This window comes from Mus musculus, chromosome 7, assembly GCF_000001635.26.
Source record: "Mus musculus strain C57BL/6J chromosome 7, GRCm38.p6 C57BL/6J".
In the NCBI taxonomy this organism is placed as follows: Eukaryota; Metazoa; Chordata; class Mammalia; order Rodentia; family Muridae; genus Mus; species Mus musculus.
In genome coordinates, this window is record NC_000073.6 from 102,551,309 (window position 1) to 102,570,521 (window position 19,213).

The window sequence follows — 19,213 nt, forward strand, 5'->3', positions numbered from 1 at the left end:
GTGTGTGTGTCTGCATGTGTGTGTGTGCCTGTGTGCACGTGTGTGCATGTGCGTGTGTGTGTGTGTGTGTGTGTGAGTGTGCATGTATGCATGTGTGTGTGTGCAGCTGACAGAGAAGGAATTGAATACATCCTAGGACAGTGTGAATCTAATGCTCATATTATTTTCCCTCTATCACTGTCAGCCACATCTCTGAAGTTGTAGCATAACTAGAATTTGTGGGGGTGGGATGGATGGTTTGGGTGATCATCATGAGGAAATGAAGGTTTGAAGTTTTTTTTTTTTTTAAGATTTATTTATTTATATGAGTACACTGTTACTCTCTTCAGAGACACCAGAAGAGGGCATTGGATGTCATTACAGATGGTTGTGAGCCACCATGTGGTTGCTGGGAATTGAACTCAGGACCTCTGGAAGAGCAATCAGTGCTCCTAACTTCTGAGCCATCTCTCCAGCCCGGTTTGAAGTATTTTTATTGCATGTCATTTATCTATCTATCTATCTATCTATCTATCTATCTATCTATCTATCTATCTATCTATCTATCTATCTATTTATTTGGTGTGCATGTGTGTGCAATTATGTATATGCCATGACATGTAGAGGTTATAGGAAACCTTGTGGGAGTCAGTTCTTTCTTTCCACTCTGTGGATTCCAGAAAATGAACTCATGTCATCAAGCTTGACATTTTTTATACACTGAGTCATCTTGTTGGCCCAGTGAAGGTTCTTAAAATTAAAGGAAGCTTGATGTTATCTAAACTTGGATATTAGAGTGGCTACTAACAGATTGTTTGAAAAAAATATTGATTTAACAGTTCCTTGTACAAATTTGCGATAGCTTCAATTTCATGTATTTGGTGTGAGGATTAGAAATAGGAATGTTTAATATTCAGGCATTCAATGACTACTATTATAAAATTAAGAAATATAGGTCATTGGAGGTTATAGATAAACATAGATGAAAGGTGACATTGGGTTTGGTGATCATGACACCGTAGATGATTCTATAGAATGAGATGCAGGGCAGTTTTTGAGTTACAGGCAATAGGTGACTGTGAGGAGGGAGCGAGGAAGGCAGCAGAGGACAAACCTTGCTTTTGTGAAATGGAAAGGAGACGAGACATTGAAACATGTGTTCACAGCTGGATCAGTCACCAGAGAGGGAGAAGGTGAAGTCATTAGTAATGGATTAATGTGGAGGGGTAAAGAGAGAGTTGGGGTCCAGTCCACATACGGAAGGTTCAGCCTTGCAGAGGAGAAAGAGAGAGCAGATGGCTGTGTATGAGTCAACTTGTAGGTACCAAGGGAGGGTAGAGGAGGTGAGGGCTCTAACTCTAGCCTCCTCCTTGAATAAGGAGTCTAATGTTATAATTGTCTGATAAATTGAGGTAGGGTGGTGTAGGACAGACAGGAATGGATTCAATTCTGTTCTGGGGATCCAGTATTCAGCTTACCATTTGGACAACCTGGTGACCTTTGCTCTATTGTTCTCCTATCGGAAATGGGAAGGCTACCATGGTTCCCTAAGCTGTGGTGATTGAGACACAAAGCCCTGAGCACAGCCAGCAATAACTGATCCTTGCTCACTCCACCATCTCTTCTCTATGCATCTGATACAGCAGGATGCAGCTCTCTTCAAGAGAGAGCTACTTAAAATGCACACTTACCCACCATTCCTTAGCCTGTTCCTCAGTTCAGACTCGGAAACTGCAAGAGATCATAGGGAGAAACAAAGGCTCAAGTCAGCGTGCCAAGGCGGGCAGTGGTGGGTAGGGTGGGGACTCATGTTTCAGTGGTAGAAGACACCATCACCACCACCATATCACAGGCAGCTCTCAAGAAACAAGGTTTTGCCAGATTGTAGCTCAATAGTAGAGCATTTGCCTATTGTGCACAATACCCTGGCCTTGATTTCTAACAGCACAGTGCAAAAAAAGAGGGAGGGGGCTGCATTTGCAGGAAGAGAGGCTGGCAATGGTGGAAATAAAGATGTGTAAATAGGATGTCAGTGTCTAGGGAACAAGTCTTATAACGCTTGTATTTACCACCATGCAGTTACCTGGCCTTTATAGATGCCCAAAGTCAAAGGGGATGTCTCAGGGAATAGTGTGTGATGTGCACAAGACTTGCTCCCTTAATGTCTTCTCTGGACTCTCAGTTTCATTTTCAAAAGCTGTTTCAGTGTTCTTCTTCTTGTAACTTCCTCCCACCCCTTAACCCCGGTAATGAGTCTCCAGTGGCTCCTTCTACTTCAGTATACATTCTAAAGCCTTGGAGTCGTAGCAAGCCCTTACTGAGTCCTTTGAGAGGTCTTTGATGGGGCTCATATTCCTCCATTATCACATGTCTTTATTGGCAGGACCTCACTTATTTCTTCAAGATTAAGGTTATGAAGCACTTCTAGAAAGCATTTTCAGAACTCCCCCAAAGCTTTGCAGGTTAGGCCTTTTCTTATACATTGCTTATTTTATGTAAATAGATACTGAACTTGGTTTTTGTCTGTTCTTCAAATACCCATTCCTCGAGCAAAGCTGGTGCCCAGTGTGCCAGTTGAACTGATAGGCAACTCTGTTATGACTTTTCCTTTGAGAAGTAACATTCCAAATTGCTTTTCACAGCTTATAACTATTTAGAACAGTCCACATCTCAGAGTTGTGGACTTCTAGAGTGGGATGGTCTGTCTTAAAAATGATCGACCCCATCTTTCCCTCAGATTTAAATGATTAGGGAAGCCTAGGGCAGGACAGCAACTTACTGTTGTTTGTATAGTAGATAGAATGGCAAGGATTTGTCCACATCTTTTCACCAAGAGACCTGTTATGGGGTTGCCACAATTGCTGACCAGAATGCTTTCTGCTATTCTATCCAGTGAAAAATGTCCTGTTCTCTCCTTCTCAACCCCATTCAGCATTTTGGGAAGAGGGAAGTGACTGTTATATCCTATACTCCAATGTACAAATGACCTGGCCTGGGTATGGCACCTTTTAACTACACAGGAACCAGCCATTCTGTCTTCATTCTGTTGGGCATCCCTGGCCTGGAAGAGCAGCACTTGTGGATCTCTCTCCCCTTCTTCATTTCCTACCTGGTGGCACTCTTTGGAAACATCACTCTCATCCTTGTAATCATTGCAGAACGCAGCCTCCATGAGCCCATGTACCTCTTCCTCTGCATGCTGGCTGCGGCTGACCTCATCTTGTCTACCACCACCGTGCCCAAGGCTCTGGCCATATTTTGGTTTCGTGCGGGAGCGATTTCCCTTGATGGCTGTGTCACTCAAATCTTCTTCATCCATGCTACCTTCATTGCCGAGTCGGGGATTTTGCTGGCCATGGCATTTGACCGCTATGTGGCCATCTGTGACCCACTACACTACAGCACAGTGCTCAGTCATGTGGTAATTGTTAGGATCGGCTTGGCTGTGGTCCTGAGAAGTTTCTGTGTGATCCTCCCAGATGTGTTCCTGGTGAAACGCCTGCCTTTCTGCCGTAGCAATGTGCTGCCACACACCTACTGTGAACACATGGCTGTTGCGAGGTTTGCCTGTGCTGATATTCGCGTCAATGTTTGGTATGGCTTGTCTGTCCTCCTCTCTACTGTAGTGCTCGATGCTCTGCTCATCTTGGTCTCCTACGGTCTCATTCTTCACACAGTCTTCCGCCTCCCTTCCAGAGGAGCCCGGCAAAAGGCTCTGGGCACATGTGGATCCCACCTTGGTGTTATTTCCATGTTTTACCTGCCTGGCATTTTTACCATAATTACCCAGAGGTTTGGGCAGCACGTTCCTCTCCATACCCACATCCTTCTGGCCAATGTCTGCATGCTGGCCCCTCCCATGCTGAATCCCATCATCTATGGGATCAAAACCAGACAGATTCGTGAGCGTGTACTAAGTTCTTTGTCTTCACAGTGGAAACTATGCTGAGTTTGATTAACTAGGTGCATATACACCATACAGAACTTTACATTGTTGTACCTACTTTGCAAAGACTGAAGAGTGAATCAAAACTTCCATGGATAGTGTACAAAGTGACTTGCCTTGCCTTTCAAAGTCACTTTGCCATGTCAGAGAAATATAGTGTTTAGGAAGCATGGACTTTTGGGTCAGGATTGAATCCTGACTTTGTTGATGATGATAGTGGAGGCAGAGTGTCATTCTGTGTGAACGGAGTGGGATGTGGGGTATCCATGCACCTTAGCTGGGAAGCGAACTCTATATGAATATCTTACAGGGGAAAAATCAGGCTTACTGTTATTATTGTTTTTGCAAAGCGATGGGTACATTCCTCTTATTTACTAGTCATTGGCTTTGATATTAGAAATCTTTGTAGACCCAATTAAGAACTGAATTAAACCATTATTCATTGAACATTACAGCTTAATAAATGTTTATTGTCAAAACATCAGTTTAGTTTGAGTCACATATGGAGGCTTGCCATAATCTTCATACTTCTTAATTGTGCTCTGACTGTAGGTCTATCATTAGCTACAGCATGACTGACCTATACACAGGAAGTTTGTTACATATAATGCAAAATAAATTATAGGTACATTTTAAAAATCTTTTTCTTAGTGTCTTCGAAATTTTGATACAATACTTCCTTTCTAATCTCATTTTAAATTTGAGAATTTCTATGTATTTTGATCATATCTACACGCCTCATGTCCCAAATCCATGCTCTTTCCTACCCTACTTTGTATTGTTCCTCCTCCTCCTCCTCTCCACTCCTCCTCTTTAGAAGATTAAGGAACTCCACATAAAACCAGAGACACTGAAACTTATAGAGGAGAAAGTAGGGAAAAGCCTCGAAGATATGGGTACAGGGGAAAAATTCCTGAATAGAACAGCAATGGCTTGTGCTGTAAGATCAAGAATCGATAAATGGGACCTCATAAAATTGCAAAGCTTCTGCAAAGCAAAAGACACCGTCAATAAGACAAAAAGGCCACCAACAGATTGGGAAAGGATCTTTACCTATCCCAAATCGGATAGGGGACTAATATCCAATATATATAAAGAACTCAAGAAGGTGGACTCCAGAAAATCAAATAACCCCATTAAAAAATGGGGCTCAGAGCTGAACAAAGAATTCTCACCTGAGGAATACTGAATGGCAGAGAAGCACCTGAAAAAATGTTCAACATCCTTAATCATCAGGGAAATGCAAATCAAAACAACACTGAGATTCCACTTCACTCCAGTCAGAATGGCTAAGATCAAAAACTCAGGTGACAGCAGATGCTGGCGAGGATGTGGAGAAAGGGGAACACTCCTCCATTGTTGGTGGGATTGCAAGCTTGTATAACCACTCTGGAAATCAGTCTGGCGGTTCCTCAGAAAATTGGACATAGTACTACCGGAGGATCCAGCAATACCTCTCCTGGGCATATATCCAGAAGATGTCCCAACCGGTAAGAAGAACACATGCTCCACTATGTTCATAGCAGCCTTGTTTATAATATCCAGAAGCTGGAAAGAACCCAGATGCCCCTCAACAGAGGAATGGATACAGAAAATGTGGTACATTTACACAATGGAGTACTACTCAGCTATTAAAAAAATGAATTTATGAAATTCCTAGGCAAATGGATGGACCTGGAGGGTATCATCCTGAGTGAAGTAATCCAATCACAAAGGAACTCGCACAATATGTACTCACTGATAAGTGGATATTAGCCCAGAAACTTAGGATACCCAAGATATAAGATACAACTTGCCAAACGCATGAAATCCAAGAAGAACGAAGACCAAAGTGTGGACACTTTACCCTTTCTTAGAAATGGGAACAAAACACCCATGGAAGGAGTTACAGAGACAAAATTTGGAGCTGTGACGAAAGGATGGACCATCTAGTGATTGCCATATGCAGGGATCTATCCCATAATCAGCTCCCAAACACTGACACCATTGCATACACTAGCAAGATTTCGCTGAAAGGACCCAGATATAGCTCTCTCTTGTGAGACTATGCCGGGGCCTAGCAAACACAGAAGTGGATGACCACAGTCAGCTATTGAATGGGTCACACGGCCCCTAATGGAGGAGCTAGAGAAATTACCCAAGGAGCTAAAGGGAACTGCAACCCTATAGGTGGAACAACAATATGAACTAACCAGTACCCGGGAGCTCTTGTCTTTAGCTGCATATGTATCAAAAGATGGCCTAGTCGGCCATCACTGCAAAGAGAGGCCCATTGGACTTGCAAACTTTATATGCCCCAGTACAGGGGAACACCAGGACCAAAAAGGGGGAGTGGGTGGGTAGGGGATTGGGGGGGTGGGTATGGGGGACCTTTGGGATAGCATTGAAAATGTAAACGAGGAAAATACCTAAAAAAAAAAAAAAAAAAAAGAAGTAACCCACCAGGCACTGTTTATGCTGCCTATACACTCCTGAAGATGGGGCTTTCACTGGGGGAGGGCCCATACCCTGAAAGCAAGCTGACTCTCCTTCTCCCAGCAACTGCCCAAAGCTCTTTAGCCAGGGGAGGGACTCTGTGCCCATCTCTCTCTCTGCTGCAATTTTGTCCGGCCTGAGCCAGTACAGATGTTTCTTTAATTCTTTGTGTTTGTTAATTTGAAAGGTGGCGGTAGAATGAAAGAAGCTCAGGAAAATCAACAGGCTTTATTTGATCTTAAAAGACATATTATTCAGAATTGGAACCAATACTTGGAGATCTTTCTCAAGGTAACTTTTATGTAACAAAGACACTTGTATCCAGACCATTTGTTATTGGCTATGGGGGAAAGCTGAGATAGTATGAAACCTCCCAATTCCATTCAGTGGAGAATAAGGGGTTTATTAACTATGTAACATAAATCTCCAGGTAGTATTTTTGAAGCTTTCAAAATATTTGTATACTAGTTCAGCTACTAATTTCACTTTCTTCAAGGCAATGGAATCAGAAACCAACATATCCACAAAATGACAGCAGGCAGTGTCTGAGCACAGCTGTTGTAGCCTTGTGAGAGTCAACAGCAGGGGTTCACTGACCAGACCCAGCACAGCACCCAGACTTTGGCTATCACTGGGGATACTGAGCATACTGTCAGTGTAACATTCAGCTCTTGTCTGAACCACTTTCACTACTTTATCCTGGCTTTCATTTGTTCCCATAGAAGATATTCTTGACCTGGGTTTACAGAAGAAGTGCATAGAGCATTCCAGGGAGGGAAAACAAACAAACAACGAACAATAAAACCCTAAAATCCCCCAGTAACAACAAAACAACAAACCAAACCAGAAGATGTATAATGTTAAGACATATGTATGCATATATATATATATATATATATATATATATATATATTTTACCAATAATAACTGAACAGGATAGTTCAAGCACAATTTCTAGGAAGTCCTTCTGCAAGCCACAAAAGATATAGGAGTAGACAGGTATCTAGCCAAAGGTAACAACCAAGGACAGAGAAAACAAAGGAAGTCACATAAAGGCAGAAATGTTTGTTTGTCTTTTAGATGAGTTTGGGTCCAATGTGAGGAGTCTGTTTCATTGAGGAATCATTGCGGAATCTATGTCAGGTATATTGATGGTGAAGGTCATTTGACATTGACTTTCAGTTATGTCCAGCTGATACCTTCATCCTGGGACCCTGACTCCTTTAAAGAGATGAGGGTTTAGGGTAGTTCCAACTAGATGGGTCAAAATGACCAAGTGCATGGCTGAAGAACACCAACAGGAAGTGAGCAGCAGTATCCAGAAATGGTCCCCAGGAGTCACTGGATCTTGATCAGGACAGGGAGGAGGTAAGTGTCCGGGAAGTACCGTCAGTAGGCACTGGCTCCTGACCATCACATCTTTAGTGGACAGAGCTTTAGAGGCGCTGCATTTCCCCCACTATAATTGAAACCAACATTGAAGAAAGGTCGCAGAGGTCCAGCAAAAACACACTCCGAGAAGGTGTAAATGAGGGAGCCATGGTCAGTTATGTTGTAGAAGGAGACAACGCCAGCCTCATAGTCCACAAAGATCCCAATTTGGCATGGAGGTACTTGAATGTGGAGGGTGGTCTGAGGACTGGTACCAGCCTCATAGCTGTCTTGCCATAACCAAATGGTCCAGAAGCCATTCTCGGGACTGAGTGAAAACTGCCCTTTCCTCTGAACAGAATCTCTGCAAACCCCCAGATCCCAGGCCTCCTTTTGAGTCACATCTACCTCCCAGTACATCTTCCCAGAGGAGAATCTCTGGGCACCTAGCACCATGGGGTAATTACTAAACCTCTCCTCATTGTCAGACACGTTCTGATGGGTGTCTCCCATCCTCACTTGTCTCCGATCCTTTGAGATGATGAGCCATGAGTTGGCGGTGTTGCGATCCAGAGTAATATGAACTGCAGAAAGAAGATCATAAGTAAGACTGGATGCATGAGGCCAGCTGCTCTTTGCCTAGAGTGAGGAGATCCATTTAAACTCAAAGGTGAGGGGTGACCCTGAATCTCATCATGTGAGGAAATGACCCACAGTTACTCTTGCCCTTCCTCTGACATGTGAGGAAACTTCATCTATGTCTTCTGCTCCACCTGTACCACTTGCCACCTCTTCCACACATTACCACCCTGGGTTCCTCATGACTGTCCACTCCACACTCTCATTATCCCTTTCTGTCTAGCCCACAATTCCTAGATGTCGCCTTACCCCAACATGTCCTCAGCATCTTCTTCCGCCCTGGCACAGGGCATGTGCTTGTTAGGTCTGGGGCGTCAATATCTAACGTGTCCAGGTTCCAGGATCCACTCCTAGGGAAAGAGTTTGAGAATCTTACTTCCTGCTCCTATCTTCTACCTTAGGCCCCAGTGCTCTCCTTCATGGACGGCTCAATAATTAAACTCAATACCAATATACAAATACACATGCATTCAATGTCCACAGGAAAGGAAAAAAAAGTTCCTATCTAGGAGTTCCAAGTTCTAGGAATCTCAAATAAATCTCCATCTCTTTCCAGAGCCCAAAGTCATGGCCTTGTGGATTTTATTTAATTTTACAGCAAACCATCTAACAGGTGGAATGACTTCTGTGAAGAACTTGGAGGACTCTTGGCCATGCTGTCGGTTTTACTCATTACTTATGAATGTCTTTCCGTAGGAGAGTTCTAGCAGACTCAGATTACCACTTTCTGGTGGGAGACTTTTAATGTACAAAGATGATTGATATTCATCGGGCAATTCATCATTTGATATGTTCATTAGCCATTTGAAAGCAGAGAACGTCTTAGAGTGGACCAGGTTTCTATGCACACATGCTTCCTGGTCCCTTTCCTTACCTTTCCAGGATGATCCTCACCTCCTGAGGAGAGAAGAGACAGACAGTCAACTCTGGAGTTTCTGACTGACCACTGAGATGCCATTCCTGGGGCCATGTGACATCGCCCTTGGGTAAGGCCCCAAAGATAACTCTGACAAACCGTTACCAGAAATGGCATGTGATGGCTCACAGAATATCTAGGAAGCCAACGTGGTTATGGCCTTTAGCCATGACCAGGGATTTAAAGACTGACAGAGAAAGAGACTTACAAGGGCTGGGTTCTTGGAGGAGCGGGGCTGGCCATGGAGCCAGTAGAAGAGGAAGATAAACAACAGAACCCGACTGAAGCCGGGAGGTAGCTTCAGGCAGAGAATGGCTTAGGTAGATGTCCAGAGAGGTTCCCTGCTATTTTTGGGCTTGAACTGTTTGTGGAGGAATGGCTAGTTGGTTAAAAGCTTTGTCCTGTGCTGTGGCTAATCCTCTTCACTATTTAGAGTGAGTTCAAGTGAGACTATTCATTCTCAGGCAGTGACAGCCATAACATTTGAACTGGCAGCCTCCTAGGCTCCTTAAAAAGGCACCAGGAAGCTCAGTTCAGTGACAGGCAAGAGGAAGCCTGCCAAGTCAAACCAATACAATCAGTTTTTCTATACAAAGCAGAAAGAAATGTCTGTATGCATCTGACTGAGACAGTGACACAGGTATGAGAAAAGAAACCTAGAGTGTCCCAACACCAGGCTAATATACCAAGGGTGGATGCAATGGATGCAACTTTAGAGTATGAACTGACTCTAAAACACAATCTGTCATCTTAATTTCTGCCTCTTACTACTTAGATAAACTGATGTAAGTTAACGGGAATCTCCCACTAATTCCATTAACATTTTCTCTTCCATGGAGTGAGATTGCAGCGGTACTAACCTGAGCCTGGCAGGCCACTAGTGTGCCCTTTAGGAACCTGAGCTATCATCATTATGGGAAAAATTAGAAAAAAGAATAGTAGTACGAATACATGATTATTTTAGTTCCTATGCTTCGGAAAAAAATTATTTTAAGTTTATTTTGGGAAAAGAGTGAGACTACCTGCAGAACGAGAGCACATTAAAGATAATGTAGGTAGTTTACAGAAACACAACAAGCACATTTTTTAAGAGCCGTTCCATATAGCGCAGGCTTTTCCCAAGGTACTCCTTGTGCCTGCGCAGGGGTCGCACCTGCAGTAGCTCCAGCTCTGAACCACGAATCCTCCTCTCCAGCTCTGAGATCAGCTCCTGCAGGGCCTGGTTCTTCTCAGCCAGCTCAGCCTCCTTCTTCCCCAGGAGTCTCAGGTACTCCCTTTGATCCTTCTCCAGCCTCTGCAGCTGCCTCTGCTCCTCCTGAGCCAGCAAGCTATTCTGAAGTGCGAACTCTGCGTGAATCCTCGACTTCTGGGTGTCAATGTTCCTCTGTGGTGGCAAGGGGAAGACAAGAGGTTTTCTTTTTTCTTTTTATTAGATATTTTCTTAATTTACTTTTCAATTGTTATCCCCCCTTTCTGGTTTCCCCTCCAAAAACCCCTCATCCTATCCCCCCTCCCCCTGATCACCAACCCACCCACTCCTGCTTCCTGACCCTGTCATTCCCCTAGATCGGGGCATAGTGCCTTCACAGGACCAAGGGCCTCTCCTCTCATTGATATCCAACAAGGCCATCCTCTGCTACATATGCTGCTGGAGCCATGGGTACTTTTTGGTTGGTGGTTTAGTCCCTGGGAGCTCTGGGTGTATTGGTTTGTTCATATTGTTGTTCTTCCTATGGGGCTGCAAACCCCTTCAACTCCTTGGGTACTTTCTCTAGCTCCTTCATTGGGGACCATCAAGAGTTTTCCCATAAAAATTTCCTAAGCTTGGGTGGTGTCTGTCCCCTAGACCCCCCCCCCCCCCACCTACGCATGCTTCCGGCACCAGATATTTTCTCAACCTTTCTTCCAAAAGCTACTAACGCCCATGTGAGTTCCTCTGTCTTACTATCTCAGCAAGTTGTAGAGCATAAGACCTGTTCCCATACCCATTGATACCCTGGGTGGAAAGCAGTGGTCCCAGGAAAACAGTCTTTGCCATCTTGGGAGGGTCAAGTTTTTGCTACTCATTTGGGGTCTGTGATTGGCTGTGAGCCTCTCATTCCTACCCAGTTTCAGATGCATTTCATTTTCTACCAGCAAATTCTCACTGTGACAGGCTTTAGGTCCCTAGCAGGCTTTGGACTAATAACTTGCTCACCATCAAGCAGCCACCAGGTCAGGTGGACTTCCTATCACAGACCCAAGAAACTAATGTTGACTATGCTGTTCCCTGAGACAGGGTCAGAAGGAATGACGAAACCTTAAACTTTCTCCAGAAATTCTTGATATTTGTGCCAGATTGGGGAAAATCCCATCTGATTTTAAGCTTCCTTCTTTCCTCTTCCCTCCCTCCCTTCTGCCTCCCTTCATCCCTGACTCTCTTCTATCCCTCCCTCCTTCCTTTCCTTCTCTCTTTCCTTCTCCTCTCTTCCTTCCTTTCTTTCAATTCCTCTCTATCTGGAGTCACAGTGTGTGGATGGGTCTTGGAGAGTGACCTATATAATAACTCTACCGCCCCTTGGATAGGCACAGTCATGGTTAAGGCTTGCTTGAGGTCAAGACCTGGGACACAGCCCAGCCTACAGCTCTTGCCTTCCAGTCTGTTCTTTGCATCGTGAGATCCATTTCCATCTTCTCGGCCAACTCTTTCCCCTTTCTCAGTTTTTCTAAAGCCACGTGGATCTTCTCCTGTAGAAAAAGATGGCAGGTTAGTCCCCAGGTTGGAGGAGGCAGATGGAAAGACTATGGAAGAAATCTAGTATGTCTTAACAAAAACAGAGTTACACCAATGGGTAACGGGATCTGGGCCACTGCATTTCTAATGTACCCGGGAGCCACGAGGAAGCACGATGCATGACTCCTTTCCCATGGCTTTGCCTCTGCTGCTGAGAAATAAAGTTGTATTCCATACACAAGCTCCTCTCAATGAAGGGAGAAATTATCCCTTCATCCCCCAACTTCTCAGCCACCATTCTGGGGGACAAAGTGGCTATGTTCTTTAGTCTGTGCTAAGGCCTTACCTGGTATACCTTAGCAGCCTCTTCAATAGGGACCCTGGTGTGGTCCCGGTGTTTCCCAGACTGGGCACACACCCAGCAAAGGGCCTGCCCATCTTCCTCACAGAATAGGTGAAGCTTCTCTCCATGCTTCATGCAGTGCGTTTCCTGGGTACTCTTCTTGGTATTCTGGGCTATCTGTTTAAGGTTTTCCACCATGTTGGCTATATGTCTATTGGGCCTGAGGTTTCGGAGCAGAAACTGTTGCCGGCACTCGGGACATGAACTGCCCCCATTCTTCCCAACTTCAAAAATGCATTCCTTGCAAAAGCAATGGCCACATTCGATACTCATAGGCTCCACCATGGGATCCAGGCAGATAGAACAGGTGACCTCCTCCCACATCTTTTCCAGAGACATTTTTGAGGTTGTAGAGGGTGATATCTGCCGTGGAATCTTGAGAGATGCAGAGGGGCGAAGAGATAAAAATGAGAGTTTGTAGGACAAAAGCAAAAGCAAGGCAAACCCCAAACTCCCCCAAATAATGCCAAGGTGGACAAGCGATGACACAGGAGGGAAAGGCAGAAGGCAAAAGCACCAACCTGAATGACAGGAGCCTCTCCTCCGGCCTCACCCACTGAGCAAGCCAGGCAGAAGGGGAAACCGAGTTTCTAGAAGAGACAGAGAAAACTGGTGGGGGTAACGCTGCTAACAGCTCCACCGTCACCACACCCATCCCTGCTTAACCCTCACTGTCTAGGCGTCTCCCATTTCCTTTCTGTCATCTTATGCCTCTACTGCCCAGAGACGTCAGTCATGGCAGTAACGACCATTTACCATATCACCACAGACCCTCCATATTCCAACCAGAGTTAGCTCATACTAGTCTTCATTAATCTTGGCAGAAACCACAGGGGTCAGGCATTAGGAGTCAAGGTTTATGCAGCTATACATCATAGTAGACATTTTGTCAAATATGACAGGCTGCACATATGGTGGTTGTGCAATAGGCAACACAATGCAGCCTAGGTGTGTCATTAGCGACCCCACTCAGGTTCATGTAAGATGTCATTCATTATCCGGAGTACATTGTCTAAGAGTATATGGCCCAGTTATAAGAGTTGCATGTGTGTATATGCATGTTTTTATATATGTATGTACACATATATTGATGTTTTTATATGCAAACTATACTTGTGCACAAATGCATCAATGTAGGCGTGCCCATATGTTCCCCTCTATAAATGTCTATGTACATAACATGCAGGTGTGCTCACCGGTGAACATTTTTGGGGAGCACTCCCTGGGCTCTTCTCTAAGCTGCTCCAAACCTAGTCTCAACTTCCTTTAGGGTGTGGAGTATCTTAAATCCACAGAAATTTCTACATGGATAGCACTCTCCTCAAGCAGGGATCTTCAAGGGGTAAGGGTTTCCCTGAGCTCCCCTCTGGCCTAGGTCACCACCCTGCTTCTCCTGCCCTTGCTAGGACTGTCGTCTCAGCTAGTCCAGGGCACTAGGAAAGTCACTTTCAGAGCCCAGCTTCCACAGGCCAGCATGGGCAGCTCTGCAGGGCTAGGACAAGACAACTCTGATGAAAAGAAGCAGCAGGTGGGTTCGCAAATTCCCGAGTGTGGGGTGCTGATGGGAAGAGGCTCCTTGAATCTGGTGTGGGGATAAAGAGCCCACCTAGGCCGGCCAGGGGTCCCAGTCTCACTCACCTAACCAGGGTCCTCAGCTTTAGTTATGTGCTCCCAGCTTCGCTTTTGCAAGCCTGCAGTCCAAATTTCACTTTCAGTTTCCTCTCAGAGGCAGGTCTAGCAGGAAGAGGGAGGAGCAAGGGGAGGAGTGAGGAGTTGAGTGGCAAGAGGAGGTTAGAGGCAGAGAAGGCGGAGGCTGGGCGGAGACTGGGCAGAGACAGGGCAGAGAGTGGGAGGAGAGAGGTCAGAGGTGCAAGAAACTGACTCCTGGCCACAGGCAGGGAAAAAACTCAGTACCTGTCCTCCTGGGTCTCTCTAAGGCCCCCTTGTCCCCTTTAACAGAATGTAATCTACAGGATATCGATCTTTGACACTGGTCTTTTCTTCTTACCTGGGAGCTTCTGAGAGAAGAGGTCTGAATGGGAGAGGGAGGAGTCACCATCTGTTTCCTACAGGGATGGATAGCTTCCCCCAAGACTGATCCCGCCACCGTCACTGTTTTTTATTAGTATATATTAATTGTACAGAGTACTTGAAGTATACCCATTTCCCACCACTCTGTTGTGTGATTTTGCTCTTTTCAAATAGTTTGGGGCTAGAAATTTATTCTTTATGATGTCAAGGTATGTGTTGTACCAGTGAAGGGAGTTAAGACTTATGGACAATTGATATTGTATTATAACTTGCGCTAAAAACAGCAGTGGAATTTTCCTCGCTATTTATTATATTTAGGAAACAAAACCATTCTGTGATTTGAAATTTCTAGTCCTGTTTAAGAGATCTCTCTTAGTGAAAGGCCGCCAGGCAACATCTACTGTCTAGATTGTGCTGTTGTACTGGGGCTTGGTTCCTGGAGCACAACAGTCCTAGAAAGCAGAATGAAAAAGAGTCAAGCATCCGAAAGGACGAAGACATCTATAAACATCAGAAAACGACTCTGCTTCTACCACGGAAGGTCTGCTGCTATTTCCTGCAGGCAAAGAACTTGGGTCCCAAAATAAGGCAGAGGGTAGAGTCAATGTCTATTTTGCTATTCACCACCAGAGGATGCTCTGTTTCAGTTTACACACTGGATAGAGAGATTAATGCACACCCTAGGGGTGTGCTGATATATACTCTATAATGTGCACACAGGACTACTAACATATTGTACTCAGAGCTGCCTCAGCTCCCACCTTGGTAATTGTTTGAAGACCCCACCTACTGAAGACCCAAACTCCCTTCACTCACAGATAGTACTTTGATATTTCAAACTTCCCTCTCCCTGACAAAATGACCCAAGTCTTTATTTGGGAAGAATTAATGCTATTGATATTATTGTCTAGCACATTATTAGTGTGTTGGTGAAGTGAGATGTTTATACTTTGGGTTTTAATCATATTCTCTACTAACTTGAGTGTGTATTGGCAACCCAAGTTGTCCCTGGTGATATGCAAGTACATTTTGTCCAGGACAGGAAAAGCTTCTTCTACTTATTTCTAATTTAGTGACTTAAGAAGCCCCCAAAAATATGGAAGCAGAAGGAGGACCAGTTGGAAACAAGAAAGGACCAACGGGTGTGGGAGAGGGACAAGAAAGGATGACGGGTGTGGTGGCGCACGCCTTTAATCCCAGCACTCCGGAGGCAGAGGCAGGCGGATTTCTGAGTTCGAGGCTAGCCTGGTCTACAAAGTGAGTTCCAGGACAGCCAGGGCTATACAGAGAAACCCTGTCTCGAAAAACCAAGAAAAACCAAACCAAACCAAAAAGGATGACGGAGGGCTGACCACTTGCTGGTTTTAACAATGTATCAGAATTATAGCCCTTTACTCTCATGGTTAAAGCCTTTGTTGATCCCTATAATAAAATATCACAGATCGAGTAATTCATTAAAAAAAACATACCTTTCTTTTTTATAGTTGTGGAGGATGGGAAGTAAGGCAGCAGCAGACTGGTCTTTCCAGACTTGCTCTTTTCCTCAAAGACAAGGCCTTCTCTTTGTATCCTTTCTTTTTCTTTCTTTCTTTTTTAAAAATAAGGATCCTAATCCATAGCTTCACTTCTTGTTACTGTCATATCATCATCACCATCGTCGTCATCATTATCTCGATCTATTAATTTCACTAAGACACAGACATAGATGAGATTTTCAATTTGGTGCCACACCTCCACTCTCAACAAGTCATGGCCCAGTTTTACTGACCACCTGTTCTGATGATGCACACTCAAGATGATGGTTTCCATAACCTCATTACTAGGAATTATATATAAAACAGTTACTGGTTACAGGTAATGCTTTGGAAAGAGCTTAATGGAGCAAAGTTAAAAATGGTGATGCTTGGTAGATACAATGTAGGAGAGAAAACAGATATGCTGGAATATTACTTATTTTGTTAGAAAAATTTGATTTATTTAACATAAATAATATTTAATGTAAATAATGTAAAAAATTCACCAGAAAACTGCTCAGATTTTTCTTAGAAACAGTAAAAAACAGGCTAAAAGCAATATAATATATGATGATATAGCATATTACATGATTTATTATATATGTTATTTATGGCAGCACTTCTACTTCCTCCAGGAGCCACCTACTTCCTCCTTTCACTTCCCACAGGAAGTGAAGGGAAACTCAAATCTTTTTAAAAAATTTCTTATTTTATGTTTATTACTGCTATTTAGTCACAGAAAAGATGAACACTTTACAAGAAATGTCCTTTATCATATGCCATATAGGTATAATTTTATGTGAAGAGGAACTATGAGAGAACAGGCTATCTTTACAAGGAAATAAAGAAACAGCAATAAAAGAATTCTTCCATATAAAGATTTTAAACCAAATTATTCATTTCAGAATACAAAACCTTCATTGTCGGAAGGAAAGAGAAAAACAGCAAAGAAAACAGTAAGACAGAAGACCAAGAATAAAGAACTCTTCTCTAGAGATGCACTGCATATGTAGTATATACGTATGGTCTGAGTTATCACAAAAGTACTCACGGATTATAGTCAATTCTCATATAGTTAGAAACAGCACTTTCCAAGCAAGTGCAATTGGCCCAGCACTTTCTCAGTCTCCAGTTACATGACGAGTTAAAGTTGTGTAGCAGTCACTGCTGACGAGCACTATCAAGACAAACGCTGGACAAGATATAATTTTTCTCCTTGTTCATTGTAAAGATCGGTGCCTGTTTGTAATGTTCTACAAGTTCCTCCATGGTGCTGAATTTCTGCTGCCCAATGCAGTAAACAGTCTCTTTCAGCTGGACTTTAAAATGTTTGTTTTCCCCTTGTGTTTTTAGTGATCCTGAGAAATCATTTGGCGAAGACTCACTGTCACAAATGAGGATGTCTCCTTCATGCCCTCTTTCATTTAATACCATCTCTGCCTGATGCCTGGTGACTTTGCCATAATACCAAGGATTGCCAGCAGACTTCCAAGAGAGTGAAGGCCTAATGTCATCACATTGTGGAGGCGATGGTTCCAAACCTGAGGTTAATGGATTATTCTGAACAATGGTAACATAGTTTTTTGGCATCAGGCCAACCATGCCATTGATTTTCCTGCATTTCCACCACTCTGGGTCATTTTCCGGCTTTTCAATAACATCCATTACATCGCCGTTCTCAAAACTGAGTTCTTCATCATTGGATGAGCTAAATGGGTAAAGAGCCTGTACAGCATTCAATACTTGACCCATATTTAGGTTATTGACAACTGCTGCTAATTTCTCTGAAAGAGAACCTACATGATCACCCAAAGGACTGTCACCTTCTTCAGTTACATAGTTTGAAGGAAACCATCCAGTTTGTTTGTTGTAGTTGCCATGCCATCATCCATCACTGCATTTCACCATTACGACCACCTTGGTCCCTTTTATCAATGCAATTCATCCTCTCTCTCAGCCATGTAGTTAAATTTCACAAAAGCAGGCATGTTAAGGTCATAGAGACATTCTCCTGGATCAACAAAGCTATCATCAGCAGGAGATGCAGTATCTAGAACACCGGGTTTTCTTTTCACTTCCCCAATGCTGAAAAAAATCTTTAAAGTTATTTAACCAATTCATTTTGAGTAAAAATTCTGTGTTCTCTTTTCAAAGTTTGTTGACACAGCTCCGGGATCATTTTCTGTGAGCTTCCTGGTGTGTTCTGTAACACTGAAACTTCCCACACCCAATCCCTGTGACTTAAGGTGTCCTTCAGGTTTTTAACAATAGATGCTTTCTGAGCACTAATTTCTCTTTCCACATAGTTAGAAGGGACAAAACCGGTTTTATTCATGGAATTTCCAACTCATCACCAGGATTTAGAGTCACCCAGGAGCCATAATCTCTCATTCTTCTTGATATCCAGCTCTTGTTCCTGCTGTGCCACATAATCAAATTTGGCCACCACCACCACCACTACCACCACCACCACCACCACCACCACCACCACCACCACCACCACCACGTCTTCAGCCATCTTTCTGCAGTGTCAGCACTGAGGACTGTACCAGGATGCCACTGCACAGCTCTCAGAGAGGGGTGGAGTGTGCGCAACTTGGGGGCGGGCAGACCATTGCCAATCATTTTTTTTTTCAGGAGAAAGTCTTTATTTTTCTATCAGCATGCAGAATGACTTTAGCTAATGCTTAAGAGACCCCACCCCCAAGAAGTATTTAATTGCTTATATAGGGTAGGGAATATTGGCATAATCCTTTTTGAAAAATATTTTTTTCAATTTAAAAAATTTTTTAGTGGTTATTGTATTTATTGACATTTCAAATGTTGTCCCCTTTCCAGTTTCCCCTCCACAACCCCTTATCCCCTCCCCCTGCCACTATGAGGGGGCTCCCCCACCTGCCCACCCACCCCTGCCTCAGCGCAGTAGCATTTCCCTACACTAGGTCATCAAGCCTCCATAGGACCAAGGGACCAGCCAAATCTCAAGACTCCGTAATGGATCAAAATGACATAAGCAAGAGTCCAAGGAGTCTGAGATTATCTTCAGTTGTCAACCGGCTGGCTTGAGGTAGACCTGGAGAGCTGGTGAAGCACCTCTTTTTTTGAATTAGTTTGATAAAGTCTAAAATACAAAGCGTATTAAAAGTCCTCTACAACCATGGAGTAGGGGGAGGTTAATGTGATATGCTGTTACAGAGGAGGCTTGACAGGCCACCAAAGACAGCGC

General features: G+C 43.8%; 2 protein-coding genes and 1 pseudogene across 3 annotated transcripts; 1 reads left to right on the forward strand and 2 right to left on the reverse strand.

Moving 5' to 3' along the window:
* The first annotated feature begins 2,977 nt into the window (after positions 1-2,977).
* Olfr549 (olfactory receptor 549) lies at positions 2,978-3,928 on the forward strand. Its single transcript, NM_147101.2, has one exon. The coding sequence runs from the start codon at positions 2,978-2,980 to the stop codon at positions 3,926-3,928; it is 951 nt and encodes a 316-aa protein (NP_667312.2).
* Positions 3,929-6,611: 2,683 nt separating this feature from the next.
* Positions 6,612-14,174, reverse strand: Trim21 (tripartite motif-containing 21). Of its 2 annotated transcripts, NM_009277.4 has the most exons (8): positions 14,081-14,174; positions 12,964-13,032; positions 12,386-12,817; positions 11,958-12,053; positions 10,480-10,710; positions 9,285-9,307; positions 8,660-8,760; positions 6,612-8,355 (listed from the first exon to the last, which is right to left on the reverse strand). In NM_009277.4, exons 3-8 carry the CDS (start codon positions 12,779-12,781, stop codon positions 7,814-7,816), a joined length of 1,389 nt encoding a protein of 462 aa, NP_033303.3. In that variant the 5' UTR covers positions 12,782-12,817; positions 12,964-13,032; positions 14,081-14,174; the 3' UTR covers positions 6,612-7,813. The 2 variants fall into 2 exon arrangements, with proteins under 2 accessions (NP_033303.3, NP_001076021.1); NM_001082552.2 differs by lacking the exon at positions 12,964-13,032.
* Positions 14,175-17,167: 2,993 nt separating this feature from the next.
* On the reverse strand, positions 17,168-18,108 carry Gm5339 (annotated as a pseudogene).
* Between the last annotated feature and the right edge of the window lie 1,105 nt (positions 18,109-19,213).

Coding starts and splice junctions, on each gene's coding strand:
- Olfr549 (NM_147101.2), top strand. CDS start 2,978: ATGGCACCTTTTAACTACACAGGAACCAGCCATTCTGTCTTCATTCTG.
- Trim21 (NM_001082552.2), bottom strand. CDS start 12,781: ATGTCTCTGGAAAAGATGTGGGAGGAGGTCACCTGTTCTATCTGCCTG. Junction 9,308..10,479: donor CAGAGCTGGAGCTACTGCAG/GTGCGACCCCTG, acceptor TTCTCTCCTCAG/GAGGTGAGGATCATCCTGGA. Junction 8,761..9,284: donor GTGAGGATCATCCTGGAAAG/GTAAGGAAAGGG, acceptor CTCTTTCCCTAG/GAGTGGATCCTGGAACCTGG.